The sequence below is a fragment of the Vidua macroura genome, chromosome 16 (genome assembly GCF_024509145.1).
Source record: "Vidua macroura isolate BioBank_ID:100142 chromosome 16, ASM2450914v1, whole genome shotgun sequence".
Classification (NCBI taxonomy): domain Eukaryota; kingdom Metazoa; phylum Chordata; class Aves; order Passeriformes; family Viduidae; genus Vidua; species Vidua macroura.
Window position 1 is genome coordinate 6,528,640 of NC_071586.1, and position 13,681 is coordinate 6,542,320.

The 13,681-nt window shown below is 37.4% G+C and overlaps 1 protein-coding gene across 11 annotated transcripts in view; it reads left to right on the forward strand.

The window, feature by feature from the left end:
- The window catches only part of CLEC16A (C-type lectin domain containing 16A), a 142,904-nt gene that overhangs the window by 18,451 nt on the left and 110,772 nt on the right, over positions 1-13,681 (forward strand). For all 11 annotated transcript variants that reach the window (XR_008439679.1, XR_008439681.1, XR_008439683.1 and 8 more), the window contains exons 10-17: positions 1,984-2,212; positions 3,595-3,724; positions 7,773-7,873; positions 8,603-8,725; positions 10,080-10,189; positions 10,658-10,702; positions 11,952-12,002; positions 12,703-12,831. Coding sequence is in view for 6 of the 11 variants with exons in the window: in XM_053992500.1 (XP_053848475.1) it covers positions 1,984-2,212; positions 3,595-3,724; positions 7,773-7,873; positions 8,603-8,725; positions 10,080-10,189; positions 10,658-10,702; positions 11,952-12,002; positions 12,703-12,831 (918 nt within the window). In the remaining 5 variants the exon portion in view is untranslated. The remainder of the gene's footprint in view (positions 1-1,983; positions 2,213-3,594; positions 3,725-7,772; positions 7,874-8,602; positions 8,726-10,079; positions 10,190-10,657; positions 10,703-11,951; positions 12,003-12,702; positions 12,832-13,681) is intronic.

Consider the following 13,681-nt stretch of genomic DNA (forward strand, 5'->3'; position numbering starts at 1 on the left):
AACTAGCAGTACCTCAACCTGTATAATCAACTTATAAACTAAATGCTATCTAAAATAATTTTAAGTCTGACTTGAGAAAGTTTTAATGATATAGCCTTGTTGCCTTTAGCAGAACAGAATATTTATGTAGGGTTTTTTCTACAGCATTCCTTCTTGGAGCAGACTATGGCTCAGTGTTTACAAGCACATCACTGTCTACTGGTGTCTTATGGTACTTTGCTCTTGTGGCTGACACCATATGAGAAATCAAGGATGTTAAGTACATGCTTTCTCCTTAAAGAAGTAGCTACAAGATTCTAGGAAGCAATGCAGAAGTAAGAAGTGAATGCAGAAAGGGGAAAATGTGTTATGCAACTTACATGCTACTTTTCTGGTTTTCCCCTAAATAATAGGACTTAAGGTGCTCTTCCCTTTTCTTATTACTTTTCTGGCCAGAAGCCATCAATAAAGGTAACCTGGTCATTTAATTGCCTTCCTGTGTTGCAGTTGGATCACACAAAAAATGCTTCCAAGAGGTTGTATTGGGGGATATAAGTGTAGTAAATTTTGTATTACGGGGATTTTTCGGTATTGTAAAATAGTCTTCCCACTTTGTGGTTCGTTTCAGTGCCAAGTGTAAATTCACTTATGCAATATTTCTATAGAACATTTGCAAAATGTCAGAAGATTCAGAGAATCATTTTGGCCTTTTAACTTGTAGACAGCTTCTTCCCTGATCTTTTCCTAATCTCTTATGTATAGATGTTCCTAACTAGGTGAAGGGAAGGATTTTTTCAAACTTTTTCCCCAAAGTTTCTTTGATGCAGTCATCTTAAGTGCTGATTGTACTGAGTCACCTAAGGCAAAGAATGTAATCAGTTTGGTATTTACTCTAGTCTTACTTCTTTCTCTTGCTTGCTGTTAAGTTTTTAACCCTTTAGGCAGTATCAGCTGAATACGTTTGAGGTTTAGAACTCTGGAAGGTAATGGGGTTTCTGTAGCTGTCTTGTTTAGTGTTAACCTGGGAGAAAACTCCAAAGCATGGGTTTCACTTCTCAGTAACAGAGAGGTTTGGCTGATTAGTACTTATTTTGTACTCTGGTGATCAGCTGGCAGGCAGAGGGGAGCTCAAATAGCACAGCTCAGAAACAAGCTGCAGAATTGTTAAAAACCAAGTTTGTTAGTCCTTCTATTTGCAGAGCTTCTTGTAGCATCTTGGTCACTTGCTGTAAGAATCCATTATTCTGTGTTGTTAGGGTGACACATTATTGGAAATACTTCATTTCTTCTGGGAGAAATTTGTTACCTAAATTTATTTTCTTTTTCTATAAATTAATACTTAGGAAAATGAGGTGTTGATTTTCCATCTTATCCTGTGAGAACTCTGTGTAAAACACAAGTAAATTAAGTCTAGTAAATGAAGTTGTGTTTTCCAGACTTGGTAAGTCAGTGTCTGGAGGCCCAAAAAACGTTAATGACTGTCATTTGTTCCTAGTTGATACAGGAATTAGTTTGATGTTGAGGGAAGCATAAGACTCCAAAAAAAGCAACCAACCCAAAATCTCACAGCATAGAGCATTGGATTTTGTCCTTGCTGCTTTAAAAAAGTCCTTGCACCTTTAAAAGGGCTGTATTTCATATTAATACACTGCTGTCAACACACATGTAGGATTTTGCTGCCTTTATTCTTTTTACAAAAGGTGTCTGAATTTTATGTGTAATATCTGTCCCACCCCTTCAGTTTAAAACTTGTGGTGATGAAATAGGTACTTCTGCATTGTCTTGTCTCAAGAAGGCCTACTTTTTAATGTTAGATCTTTGGGGTATGTTACTTTGGAGATAGTTGTACTACTGATGATTTGGTATTAATTTTTTGTATTTTAAAATGGATTTGAGATTTGTGGATAGTGTGCTGATTTACACTTCATATGAACTGAAGCTTCTTTATCAATTGCAGTTAAAAATGCTGTGCTGTAACTCAGTGTGCACTCTTCAAATTTACAGGCAAAGTCAAGTATCAGATGCTTCATAAAACCCACAGAAACACTTGAGAGGTCTCTTGAAATTAACAAACAGAAAGGGAAGAAGAGGGTGCAGAAAAGACCCAACTATAAAAATGTTGGTGAAGAAGATGAAGAGGAGAGAGGATCTGAAGATAACCAAGATGACCTTGATAAAAGTAAAGGTACAGAAGCAAGTTCAAAGGGCATAAGAACAAGCACTGAAAATGAAGGTGAGGTTTTCAGCAAGAAAACAGTGCTTACAATTTAGGTTTTTTTGTTTACTGATGGAACTAGTTGTGATTAGTTACATGACTTGTTCTCTTGCTGCTCTAGGTAAACATGGGGCTATGGCATTTGTTTCAGGCCTTGGCTGGATTTTTTTATCCTGTTAAATCAAGCTCTGAGAACATGTACTTCTAATCTCATTAAAAGCTATGAAAGTATGTTCATATCTGCCTGTAGGCCTTGGCCCTTATCACAATTCATGCCTTGCACCTCAGTGTTCATTGCTGTGGGCACTTGATAAGCAAGCTTGAGAGCTTTGTAGCTTGTCCTTTTGTGGTAAGGGACAGCTGGAGCCACTTCACCTTTGCAAGATAATCAGCAGTATTTTCTGTATGCTTCAATGATAAAATTTAACAGGTGTGCTAGAAGTGACAATACATGATGGAAGATGATATTAAATAGTTCAAAATTGAAAAGGTCTTTAACTCTTAGATTGTTTTTTAAATTGGACTTTTTCTGCATTTTTGATGTAGCACAAACCTAAGAACTGCTTTTATAGGATGAGTGGTCTTACATATTAGCATATTATAACTGTTTATTTTATGGTTAGTAACTTTTAGAAGGATGTATACAATGTTTTACTTACATTAAACATAAATTGAGAAAAATGTAACAGGATTGCCTGCAAGCAATTGAAAGCAAGAGTGTTATGCTTTGACAGTCCTGTCCAAACATGACTGAGTTTACATTTAGGTAAACAGTCTTTTTGAGAAGGCTTTCCTTAAATGGTGTCAAATAACTGATGGTGTATTTTCCACCATGATTTGAAGAAAATCTGAAATAACCTACTGTTCAAACTGATGCACTTAGTTGTAATCTTTGTCCAAATTCCTAAGGGAAGGCAAGATTTGTTTGTTCTCCTGCAATTCAGTAGGTGAGAAGCACTGGGCACCAAGTGTCCTGTTTGCTGTAGTTGTAGAGGCCTGTTTACACCCTCAGTGAAACTTGATGTCCACCCATGCCTCCATCTCACCAGCTTTTTCACAAATCTTTTTTTCAGAAAGAGGTTTTATGGCTTTTCTTCCTGTGGTTTGTATGGGAGGGGAGCTGACTGTGGCTTATTTGCCAAAATGATATGTGTATTTTCTTTACTTATTTATATGTACATATTTTTTATTGTGTTACATTCCTTAAAGAAATGTAAGCCAAGTTCTTTACTGGGAAGAAAATTTGCCCACATCTGCTCATTAACCTTTCTGAGGTAATGGTTTTACCTCTTATATATAGATGCATGAGATGCTTTTAATACCAAAGAGAAAATACAGAAGAGCTTGTGATAACCTTGTTGAAAATACCAAATTTTGGTGGTATGTTCTGATTTTTTTAGAAATAGAGATGGTAATCATGGAGAGATGTAAGCTGTCAGAACTGTCTATATCTGCTGTGACAGAACAGAATACAACAGATGAAGAAAAGAGTGCAGCTGCTTCTGGGAGTGAGATGACAAACTGGAACAGGTATAAAGGAACTGTAAAAGATGTTGCTGAATTGTTTCCTTACCTACCCCTTAAATCTTTTGCTTTTCTTAAAGGGATGTTTCAGATCTGCTTCAAGTTAAAATTACAGGGCTTTTTCTGGATCACAAGTGAGTGAATCAATACAAAAGTGAGGTGTAGTCTCTCTACTGCTCGATTTTGGAAATAATTCGGTTCATTTTTAGTTTGTGCTTTCCTTTAGGCAGTGGTGATGCATTAAGTTGGTAAAGTTAAATTACAGAATATTAACATTGACAAAAATAGAAGATAAATGTTTCCATTCTGTAATTTCCTAAGCCTCTAAATTAAGATGTAAGTTTTTAAAATTATATTTATGGTTGCATTTGTCCATTTTGTATGCACCTATAAGGAAAAAACAAGGAAAATTCTTCAGTTCAGGGATGAGTTTGGCAGAATTTTAGTAGCAGTAGTTCTAGGCAAACCCTTGTAACCTTTGTACTGTTTCCAGGGTCCATTATTATGTTTTAGGATTATTGGAAACTTCTACTGGAAATACAGTTTATAAGTGTTCCTGAGAGCAGAAATTACCCTGACTTCAAAATTTAAGCTTGGATATAATGAATACCCCTAAGACACCTCACTAGAGATTTTGCATTCCTGTTAATAGAATGTTAGGAAACCAAATGTGCCTGACACAAAAGTAATTGCAAATGTGTCTACTGGGGAAATGCACATGTTTGATAGGATTTTAAATTTATTTTTAAACTTGGGAAATGCTGCCTGGTATTCCCAGAATTTCATTCTGTCTCCATTATAGCTTTGTAGTTTAGATTACATTCATTAATAAAGATAACATTTAATTTCATTGTAAAAGTGAAATTGAACCTTGACTTGAACTGGCTTTAAAACACACTGTTCTAGATTATTGATAATTTGACTAAAATATGTGCCAAATGGCTTTTAGAAAGAAATTGGCAGTGAGTGCATGGAATACTAAAGTGACTGGGATGCTCAGGTCCTGAAAAGTGCAGAATGCTTAGAAGTGAGCTGCCAGTGCATTTGGCAAATGTCTGCAGTTCAGGCCTCTCTTGATCTGCAGATGTGGTCTCACAGCATTCTGCATTTTTTCTAAAAATAAGCAATATCAAAGAATGTGCAGAGCTAAAAATAGTTTTAAAATAAGGATATACCTTGTATAGGGCAATTCTGGCCTTTGTTTTATATGTGATTTTTTTTTTAATGTCAGTGGATTAGCTGCTATACCTTAAGATGTTGTATTATATTATGCCAAGTATAATATTTGAAACAGCAGCTAAATTTTTCAAGAGACTTGCCCCAATATGTGTAGTTTGTCCTACACTGGTTGAAATCACTGAGCCCTGTGGATAAGGCACCATGTAGGAGTGAAAATGCCATGCTGGAACTGAAGCTTCCACACCTGCAATAATCATTACTGTGTTCCTAGGGTGTTGCAGTCTCCAGTTGTGGACATACTCCACAAGAACAAATAATTTGAGGAACGCTTGTATGGCATTTGATCTGCTGCTTCTATTAGCCCCTTAGTAAAAGACTAGTAAAGCAAGTAAATGCTTGCAGAGTTAAGAAATAAATTTGAAAATTCTTATACATATAGCCTTTACTATGAAAACTGTTTTTTTTTTTTTAAAACAGTCCAACAGTTCTTGAAAAGTAAATGGAAAACAGCAGAGATGGCAGTTAAAAATCTGCAGCTGTAAAAGCTAAGTCAAGCTTTTAATTTCCCTTAGCCCTTTTCCTACTGTGAAAAACAAAAGAAAAAGCTTAAGTATTTTAGGTGCTATTTTATTTTGATAGGCCTCACTACTGGAAAGTTTAAGCTTAAAGACATGTTTTAAATTAGCTTCATTTTATGAAATGCTGCACAGCAAAGCTTTTTTCCAAAGCAAGTGAAGTATTCATACTGTGTTGTGGCTTCTGTTGCTGTTTTCTTAGGCTGAAGTTTATCTGGGTCTTTTGTATATTTAGTCTAAATGAGGAATGTTGGTGAGGAGGATTCTTGGAAGTTGTTCCAGCCTCAGATTATTGTGGCAGAGACAGATAATGCCAGTAAGATGCTGTGAAGAAGCATCTGGAATGAAAACGGTATCTCTTGCTGCTGTAATGATTTTTGTCAAGTTTCATAATTTCATGAAGCTAATCAGTATGTGGGGGAAAACAATGAAAAATGCATTAGACATCACAGAAGTCATTTAATACTGTGTAATATTGGTGTTAATGGAGCAACTACTGATACTTCAGCAGCTTTGACCTGGTAAAACATTGGCTTTAATGAAATAACATTAAATAGTACTTCTATAGTTTAGAGTTTAGGTTCTTTACTGTCTGCTGTTGGTCTGAAAACAAACCAAGTGTTATCTTGCATTCAAGTTTTTTAATATCCTGGTCCTCTTTGTTCTTTAGACCTTGAAGCTGAGCTCATTTTATGGAGTGAAAAGCCCCCCATCTGAGGGTGACACGAGGCTTGTAGGGCTTGGGTAATGCTTAGGGAACCTGAAGGCCCTCTTGGCTTTTTTCCAGCATTACTAATTCTTTTAGATTCTTTTTCCTTTAGTAGTTACATTCTTTTGAGATCTACAACATGTGAGCAATTTGACTTCAGCACTTTGAGCAGCGTTGAACTTGGGCAAAGAGGGATCACTGCCGGTGGCAGCTCTGGTGGAGGAGCGCTGTAATCCAGGCTCAGAAATGCACGGCCGTGCTGCCGTGGCATGAGCCGAGCAGGGAGCAGCGTGGGCTGGGATGCTGGTCACTGCCTGGTTTCAGTAAGAGGGAGCAGTGTGCTGGCACGTGCCTGGAGCTGCCGGGAAGTTCCAGCACTTTGTTATGCTTTGGGCGCCACGGCTTTCCTGGGACGCTGCGGTGTGACCGGGAGGGCGCCGCAGGTCTGGAGTGGGGATTGAAGTGTCTTGTGTTCTGGTCTCTGCCAGCCCTTCTGGCCCCCAGGAACCACAGCAGGGAGTTTGTAGTGCCTGCTTCTTGTCTGCTAGGCCTGAACACAGCAAAATGTGTTTGCTTCTGTGACTTTGATGTTATTTTAATGTATTTTCTTTGAATGTAATTTAGATAATGTAAGGATACTTTTCCTTTTGCTGTTAAAGTATAGTTTAACAGATAGGAATAAACCCTTTCCACTCGGGCTTCCACACAGTCATCTTCTGATGACTGTGACACTACCCTGACACATCATTTATTTATCTGGGCCAGTTGTGAAAATATATTTAGTTTTTGCATGTGCTCTTGAACTACTGGCTGGATGCAAGCCATCTTAAGACCAGAAGTGAAGTTGCCTTGCCATCAGGCCTTTACTAATACCAGATTAATCTCAGCCATATCTGATCTGTCCAAATGCCTTCTGGATTACACTGACTTTTGTTGTCTTTCCAAGATACAGGTAAAGAAAAGGTGAACTTAGCACTGTTTGTAACTTCCTGTATATGTGTCGTAGGTCACAAGTGTTTAAACGCAGGAAAACAAAGTTCATCTGCAATCCAAAGTTTTTTTTTATTTTCAGATAATTCCCTCCTAGTTAATTTTTCTTTCCTATAACTGTTGGACAGTAAAACAGTTGTTTTAGAAAAACCTAGCTTCCTCCAAACTTCTGGTAAAAATGCTTATTTGTAAAAGTAAGAACTTTTCAATTCTGTTTAGCACATGAGTTTTAAAGGAGTCTGTTATATACCACAGTGATAACAGCTCCTTATATTTACTTAGCTATGCACTTAAAGCAAGCTCTGCAATGATTCTGTATACTTACAACCCAGTAAATGTTTGAACAAGCAGTTCTTGAGAAAGTATTATGTAATAAATAGTGTTAAAACTCAGAATTATTGTAATTGTATGTAAATACAAAGCATGGCTGTAATCTGAGTACTCTGCAACAGAAACTCTATAATAGAACTGTTTTGTTATAATGCCTGAAAATGTGCATTACTGTGAATTTGCCTCTTCCACTATCTATGTGCACAATAAGATAGTTTCCCATTTTTCTCTAGATGATTTTTAACTGGTTCTAAATTATTCCATTCCACAGGCCTTTTCTTGATATGGTCTATAATGCGCTGGACTGTCCTGAAGATGATTACTATGCCCTCTTTGTGCTCTGTCTTTTATATGCAATGTCACACAACAAAGGTAAGTGCTGTTACATAGAGTTAACTGCAAGGCCATGGTTGGAAGAAACTGTAAACCTCAATAGAGTCATCTTCTGATTTATGGGGTTGTTTATTGCTGTTCTTTAGAACGGGACAGGAAGATCCCCACAATCCATAATTGTGTATTGTTCTAAGAGGTCTCCCAGCAAACCAGTCTTTCCTGGGAAATAACTTTGATATTTTAGATGAATATGTTAAAGAAAGATGGGATTAGTTTCCTTACATAACAAGTCAGTGAAAATTTTGTGTTGGGGAGGATACTAAATGGGGCTTCTACAAAATAAAATTCCTATTTAGTTAAACATATGTGAACAGATTACTTAACTACCAAAGCAGAATTTAAAATCAGACTTTGATCTTCTCCCCTTTAGCCATTATGCTCTCCAGATGTATGGCTTGACTTTGATTTGATTTAGATGCAAACAAATAATCTGAGAATTTCAGAAAGAGCAAAATCATTTGCATTTGTGGCACCAGCCACTTTGGGATTTGAGTGTCACCATGCAGTAGACCCCATTTAAGGCTGAGAATTTTCGGGGTTTCATCAATGTGTTTGATCTTTGTTGTTCCTCCTTTTCCGTGGCACCCGAAGCCTAGTTTCCTATTGCTAATTGTTCTCTTCTGAGAAAACTGCTGTGGTCCATTAAATGCTTGCCTCGGAGCACGCTCCTGTTTTCTAATTTGCATTTTTGTTTCACCCCCATGAAAGGACTTGACTCAGTCAAGCTGGAGAGAATTCAACTTCCAGCTCAACATGCTGAAGAGAGAAATTCATATAATCATGTCCTTGCAGAAGGGCTCATCAGGATAATGAATTATGCTGCACAACCAGGTATTGCTTTCCCAGGGTTTGTTTTTCCTTCCAAGATGAAATTTTTGAAGATAGAAAAAAGCTACTTAGCCTCTTATCTTTGAGGGAAAAGTGACTGTTCAGCATGCTCTTTGATGAGCAGTATGTAGATATGGTTTGTGAAAGACATCTATTGTCTTTTTCTTGGTTGGTGAGGAACCAGAAACTCTGGATTTGTGCTGAGTAGCTGTTTTTATACTCAGAACTATACAAGGATCTGTTGTCTTAATTCCTATTTTCTGCACTTTTGAATAAACAAAAATTGAGATTTTCATTCCCTTAATGAATTTCATCCTGAAAATATGGTCTGTCTCACCTTTGCTTGTAGAAATAATTTCACTTGAGACATCATCTTGAAAACTATGGTGTTCTTTGCTCATAGCAGTCCTTTGTCTGTCAGCTCTAAGTGGTAGCAAATTTTCCCATATTTTTTTTTATCTCAGATTGTATTTTCAGTTCTGAACTGTTCTGCAGAACACGTGGGGTTTTTTCTTCCTTTTTTTTTTTTTTGGTGAGAGTAACAATGTTCCATGACCTATTCCATGAAAATACGTTTTTTGTTCAAGCCACACCTCTCCTCCTTGCACTTGCCCCCTTAAAACTTTAAATGTCAGTTTCTGGTGGAACTGGTGTTCCCCAGAAACTGACACTCGATCAAAATTTTTAATGTCTGTAGAAAAAAAATCTGTTTGCTTGCCTTGCAAAACTGCTCTACAGCATATTAACTTGTGCTGATGTGTCAGAGATGAAAACCATGTTTATATATGAAGAGTTTGTACCTGCAGCAGCAGGAAGGAGTGCAAATGAGGATATGTATTTATTGAAATAAAGGCGTGGCTGGGAAAGGATGAAAATGGGGGATTTTTTTATTCAACTTGCTGCATGCTGTGTAGAATATCTCCTTTTCTCCCTTCAAGGGTAAACTGTGCCTCATTAGTGTGTTATATATACAAAGCTTCCTTTTACCTTCTAACTTCATCCATCCCAAATGTCTCAGATCCTTTTGTAATTTTAGAGTAATTCAACTTGTGCAGCAGGTTGATAAAGGCAGCAAAACCAATGTTTGGGCTTACTGTTCAATAATATTATCTCTGCCTTCTTACTGAATGGTTCTGCTTTAAATTTTCTTCTGCTTTAAAGTACTCTTCCAGTTTTTTCTTTGTAGCCATCAGCATAGTAAGGCAGCACCAGCACTCATCCCTGTCTAATGGGGGTGTGACAGAGTAGCAAAGTTTGACAATTGCAGGAGGACTACAAACATATAAGAACATGGGGTGATGAGAAGAGCTGTAACTAAACTGCTAGTATTTTGTATGTTGAAATTTTCATTTCACAGATGGAAAAATTCGTTTGGCAACGTTAGAACTTGGCTGCCTACTGCTGAAGCAGCTTGTGTTTTCCAAAAATGGCAGGATCATAAAAAGTGTTCACCTTGATTGTCTTGAGGTGAGTATTTTCTTTCAAATTGCCAGTCACTGCATTATTGGTGTCTGAGTCTTAGAGTATAGTTGAATAGATTTGTTTCATTTCTGATTGCAATAAGCCTTAATGTGAAATTTGAGCTTCTAGAACATCTTTGCATGGGTAGCTCTGTGCTGTGAACATCATAACCTATGCTCTGTTCTCATCTCTGCTATTTTAACTTGTAACTTCTCCAGCAGTCTTTTGTTTCATTGTCTCTCTGAAACGTGTATGTTATCCCTCTCAGTAATGTAAAGAAAAGTGCTTTTGAAATAAATAATAAACTCAAGCTACATTTTCATAGGTGCAAGAACTGTATTCTATCAAATTCTGAGATTAAGGCCATGAATTAGTAAGACAGTCTGTTCTGTATGAGTGTTTGGGTGGGTTTTTTAATGTGATTAATAAATAAGTGTTGTACGTATTCCCTGAAATGCATTTTCTCTTTCCTAGGGTGCAAGGGAGGAAAGTGTTCATCTCCTTCGTCGTTTCTATAAGGTAAATGTGCAAAATGCTGTAAGAAAAAGGTCCTTTACATATGGGGAACGTCTGCAGCCCAGTCTTTACATAGTGACCAAAGAAGCACGTTTTTAAAGATGGAAACTCCAAATTTGTGATAGAGAGAGAAGTGTTTTCTTGGAGAATTCCTCTCCTTTCCTCCCTTCCCATACCACCCTGTTATATGTTACAAAGGGCTGTTGGAATACTCACAGGGTTTGTACTGGAGATCAAGGTTACCATTAGCATTAATATGGAATATGTTTGGTTTTGACTTTTTTTTTTTGTTTGTATTATATCTGAAATGATGCTCTAAAATTTTACCTATTTTTTTTCTTATTGGAAACCTTTGCAGCTTTTTACTTTTGTGTATGTGTTGTAAACAATGAAAGAAATTAAATTTTTTTAGCCCTAGGCATTAACTTCTATATAAGGATCAATAAATCCGTGACAGATTTCAAGTGTCTGAAATATCTTCCTGTTTTTATTAGAATTTTTTGAAGGATGTATACTCAATGTGGCTTACAAAAAATAAGTAATTTGTGGTGGGTTGACCTTGGCTGGCTGCTAGAGGTCCACTCAGCTGTTCTCTCACTGCCCTTCCTCAACAGGATGGAGGGAGAATAGAATATCTTGTCAAGATAAAGAACAGGGAGGTCACTTGCCAATTACAGTCTTGAGCAAAACAGATTCAACTTCACAGAAATGAATTTATTGCCAAAAAAAAAAATCTAGATAGTGAGAAACAAAGACATTTTGAAACACTGCTGTCCCCTACCTCTCCCTTTTCCCAGGCTCAGCTTCATTCCTGGCTCTTCATCCTTCTCCCCCTGTGAGTGGTGCAGGGGCAATGGGAAGTAGGGATTCAGGGTCAGTCCACAACAGCTTCTCCCTGTTGTTTCTCCCTCCTCACACCTTCCCCTGCTCCAGTGTGGGTCCCCTCCTCCATGGGCTGCAGTCCTTCAGGACAGCAGTTGCTGCAGTGTGGGTCCTGCAGACTGCAGCTCCTTCAGAGCACATCTGCCTGCTGTAGTGTTGGTACCTGCTCCACCATGGTCCTCCAGGGGCTGCAAAGAAATCTCTCCCTTTCCTAAATGTGTTTCCCCAGAGGTGTCACCAGTACTGCTGAAGGGCTCAGCAGTGCCCTGCAGCCCTGGCCTCCCTTCACAGACACACTGTACAGAACCAAAACTGACAGAACCCCAAACAGCAAGGCTTCATGGGATGTCCATGTTCTTTCTTTTGGAAGGGAGAAGAAATCTTTCTGGATATGTTTGAAGATGAATACCGGAGTATGACAGTAAGTGAGACCCCTTCTGCCCTGGCAAATCCTCAAACCCAGATATAGCACAGGAACAAGAAAAAGTACTGATAGCTGCTGAGGACACTGGGGTCCTTATTGCTGGGAGTAGGATAACAAAACGTGGGTGGTGTTTTTGTCTCTGAGAAGTTGTGTCTATATTTACATAAATAATTTGTGTGAAACTTCACAGTTCTTTATTAAATAAACTTCCATTACTTATAAAATTTAGTATACAAAAATTGCTTCAGCCTACTAAATGGGACACTGGATTTATTATTTTTCCCTAAACAATATGAAAATCTTCCTATGCCTGTCTGAAGCTCAGCATGTTCTCTGTTTTGAGAAAGTTCTTTTTGGAGAGAAAAAGTTATGAGAAACTTCCTTGTGATTGAAGTAACCACAAATTTAAGTCAATACTTAAAATCAAACCTGGTGGAATTTGGTTTTAGTATTTGGGAAATATCTTTTCTGTAATCTTCTGGAGTTTTTTTCTGTGTTTTATTTGTATGAAAACCTTGGCAATGTGTCTGGGAATAATGAGAGGTTGCATGTAGTAAATGAAAGATAGCATGTAAGGACCTTAAATAAGACATGGTATTAAAAATTCTCAGAGTTTTAAAATACACGAGTTATATTTGAAACTAGAGGTAAATGCTTATTGTTCAGTATACTAAGCAGTGCTAAAATATTTTTGTAGATGAAACCTATGAATGTAGAATACTTGATGATGGATGCCTCGATCTTGCTACCCCCAACGGGGACACCTCTGACCGGGATTGACTTTGTGAAAAGGTTGCCTTGTGGAGATGTAGAAAGAACACGAAGAGTGAGTAAAACTATTTTTCTTACATCTGCTCATGACAAAATGATGCCAAAACCATTGAGCAATTCTAGGAATACAAATACTTTTCTTTTAAAACTGCTTGATTGGAAGCTTCATCCATAAAATCATAAAACCTTGATGAAGACAGATCTGTGTAGAGTGTATATATAATAATTACCTGCCCCAGTGGAGAAACTTTTTCTCTGATTTCTTGTGTCTAGTCAACACAGCATGCTCTTGCACTGAGGTTTAAATTTCCAGACCGTGCAGAAAGTTACGTACAAAGGCATTTTGATGACACTCAATATATTGTCAGCTTCTTTTGAGATCTGCTATCTCAGTTTATCTCTCAATTATATTCCTGTAAAAATCTCCAAGACTGACTGGCTTTGTATTGCTCATATTTCTAGACATGGCAAAAAATTTAATTTTACTTGAGAGTTCATCTTGCCAAGGTAATTTGTGATAGAGATTTGAGAATGAGGAGGGAACCAGCAAAGTATCTGTTTTTGTGACTGACATGATCTGTAGAGGGCATACTGACTTGAATGACGATATCCTTATTTCCATTCTTGGTTAATCAGTTCTGGGCCCTTATCTGGGTGTGTCCTGGAAGCCTTGCAGTGTCAGTTAAGTCTGAGATGTTACTGCATGGAATCGTTGTTTGGAAAGTGCTGTTCTCTGAGTTTCTTTGCGTTTATATAAGTGTATTATGTAAGTATATTCAGGCGCTCTTGAAGGAAAAAAAACATATTTCCAGGAATCTTCTGAAAAGGTTTGTTTTCATTGCTTATAAGCCACACAGATTTTGTTATCACAGCAAGTTGTTTGATAGAATACAGTGAATTATTTT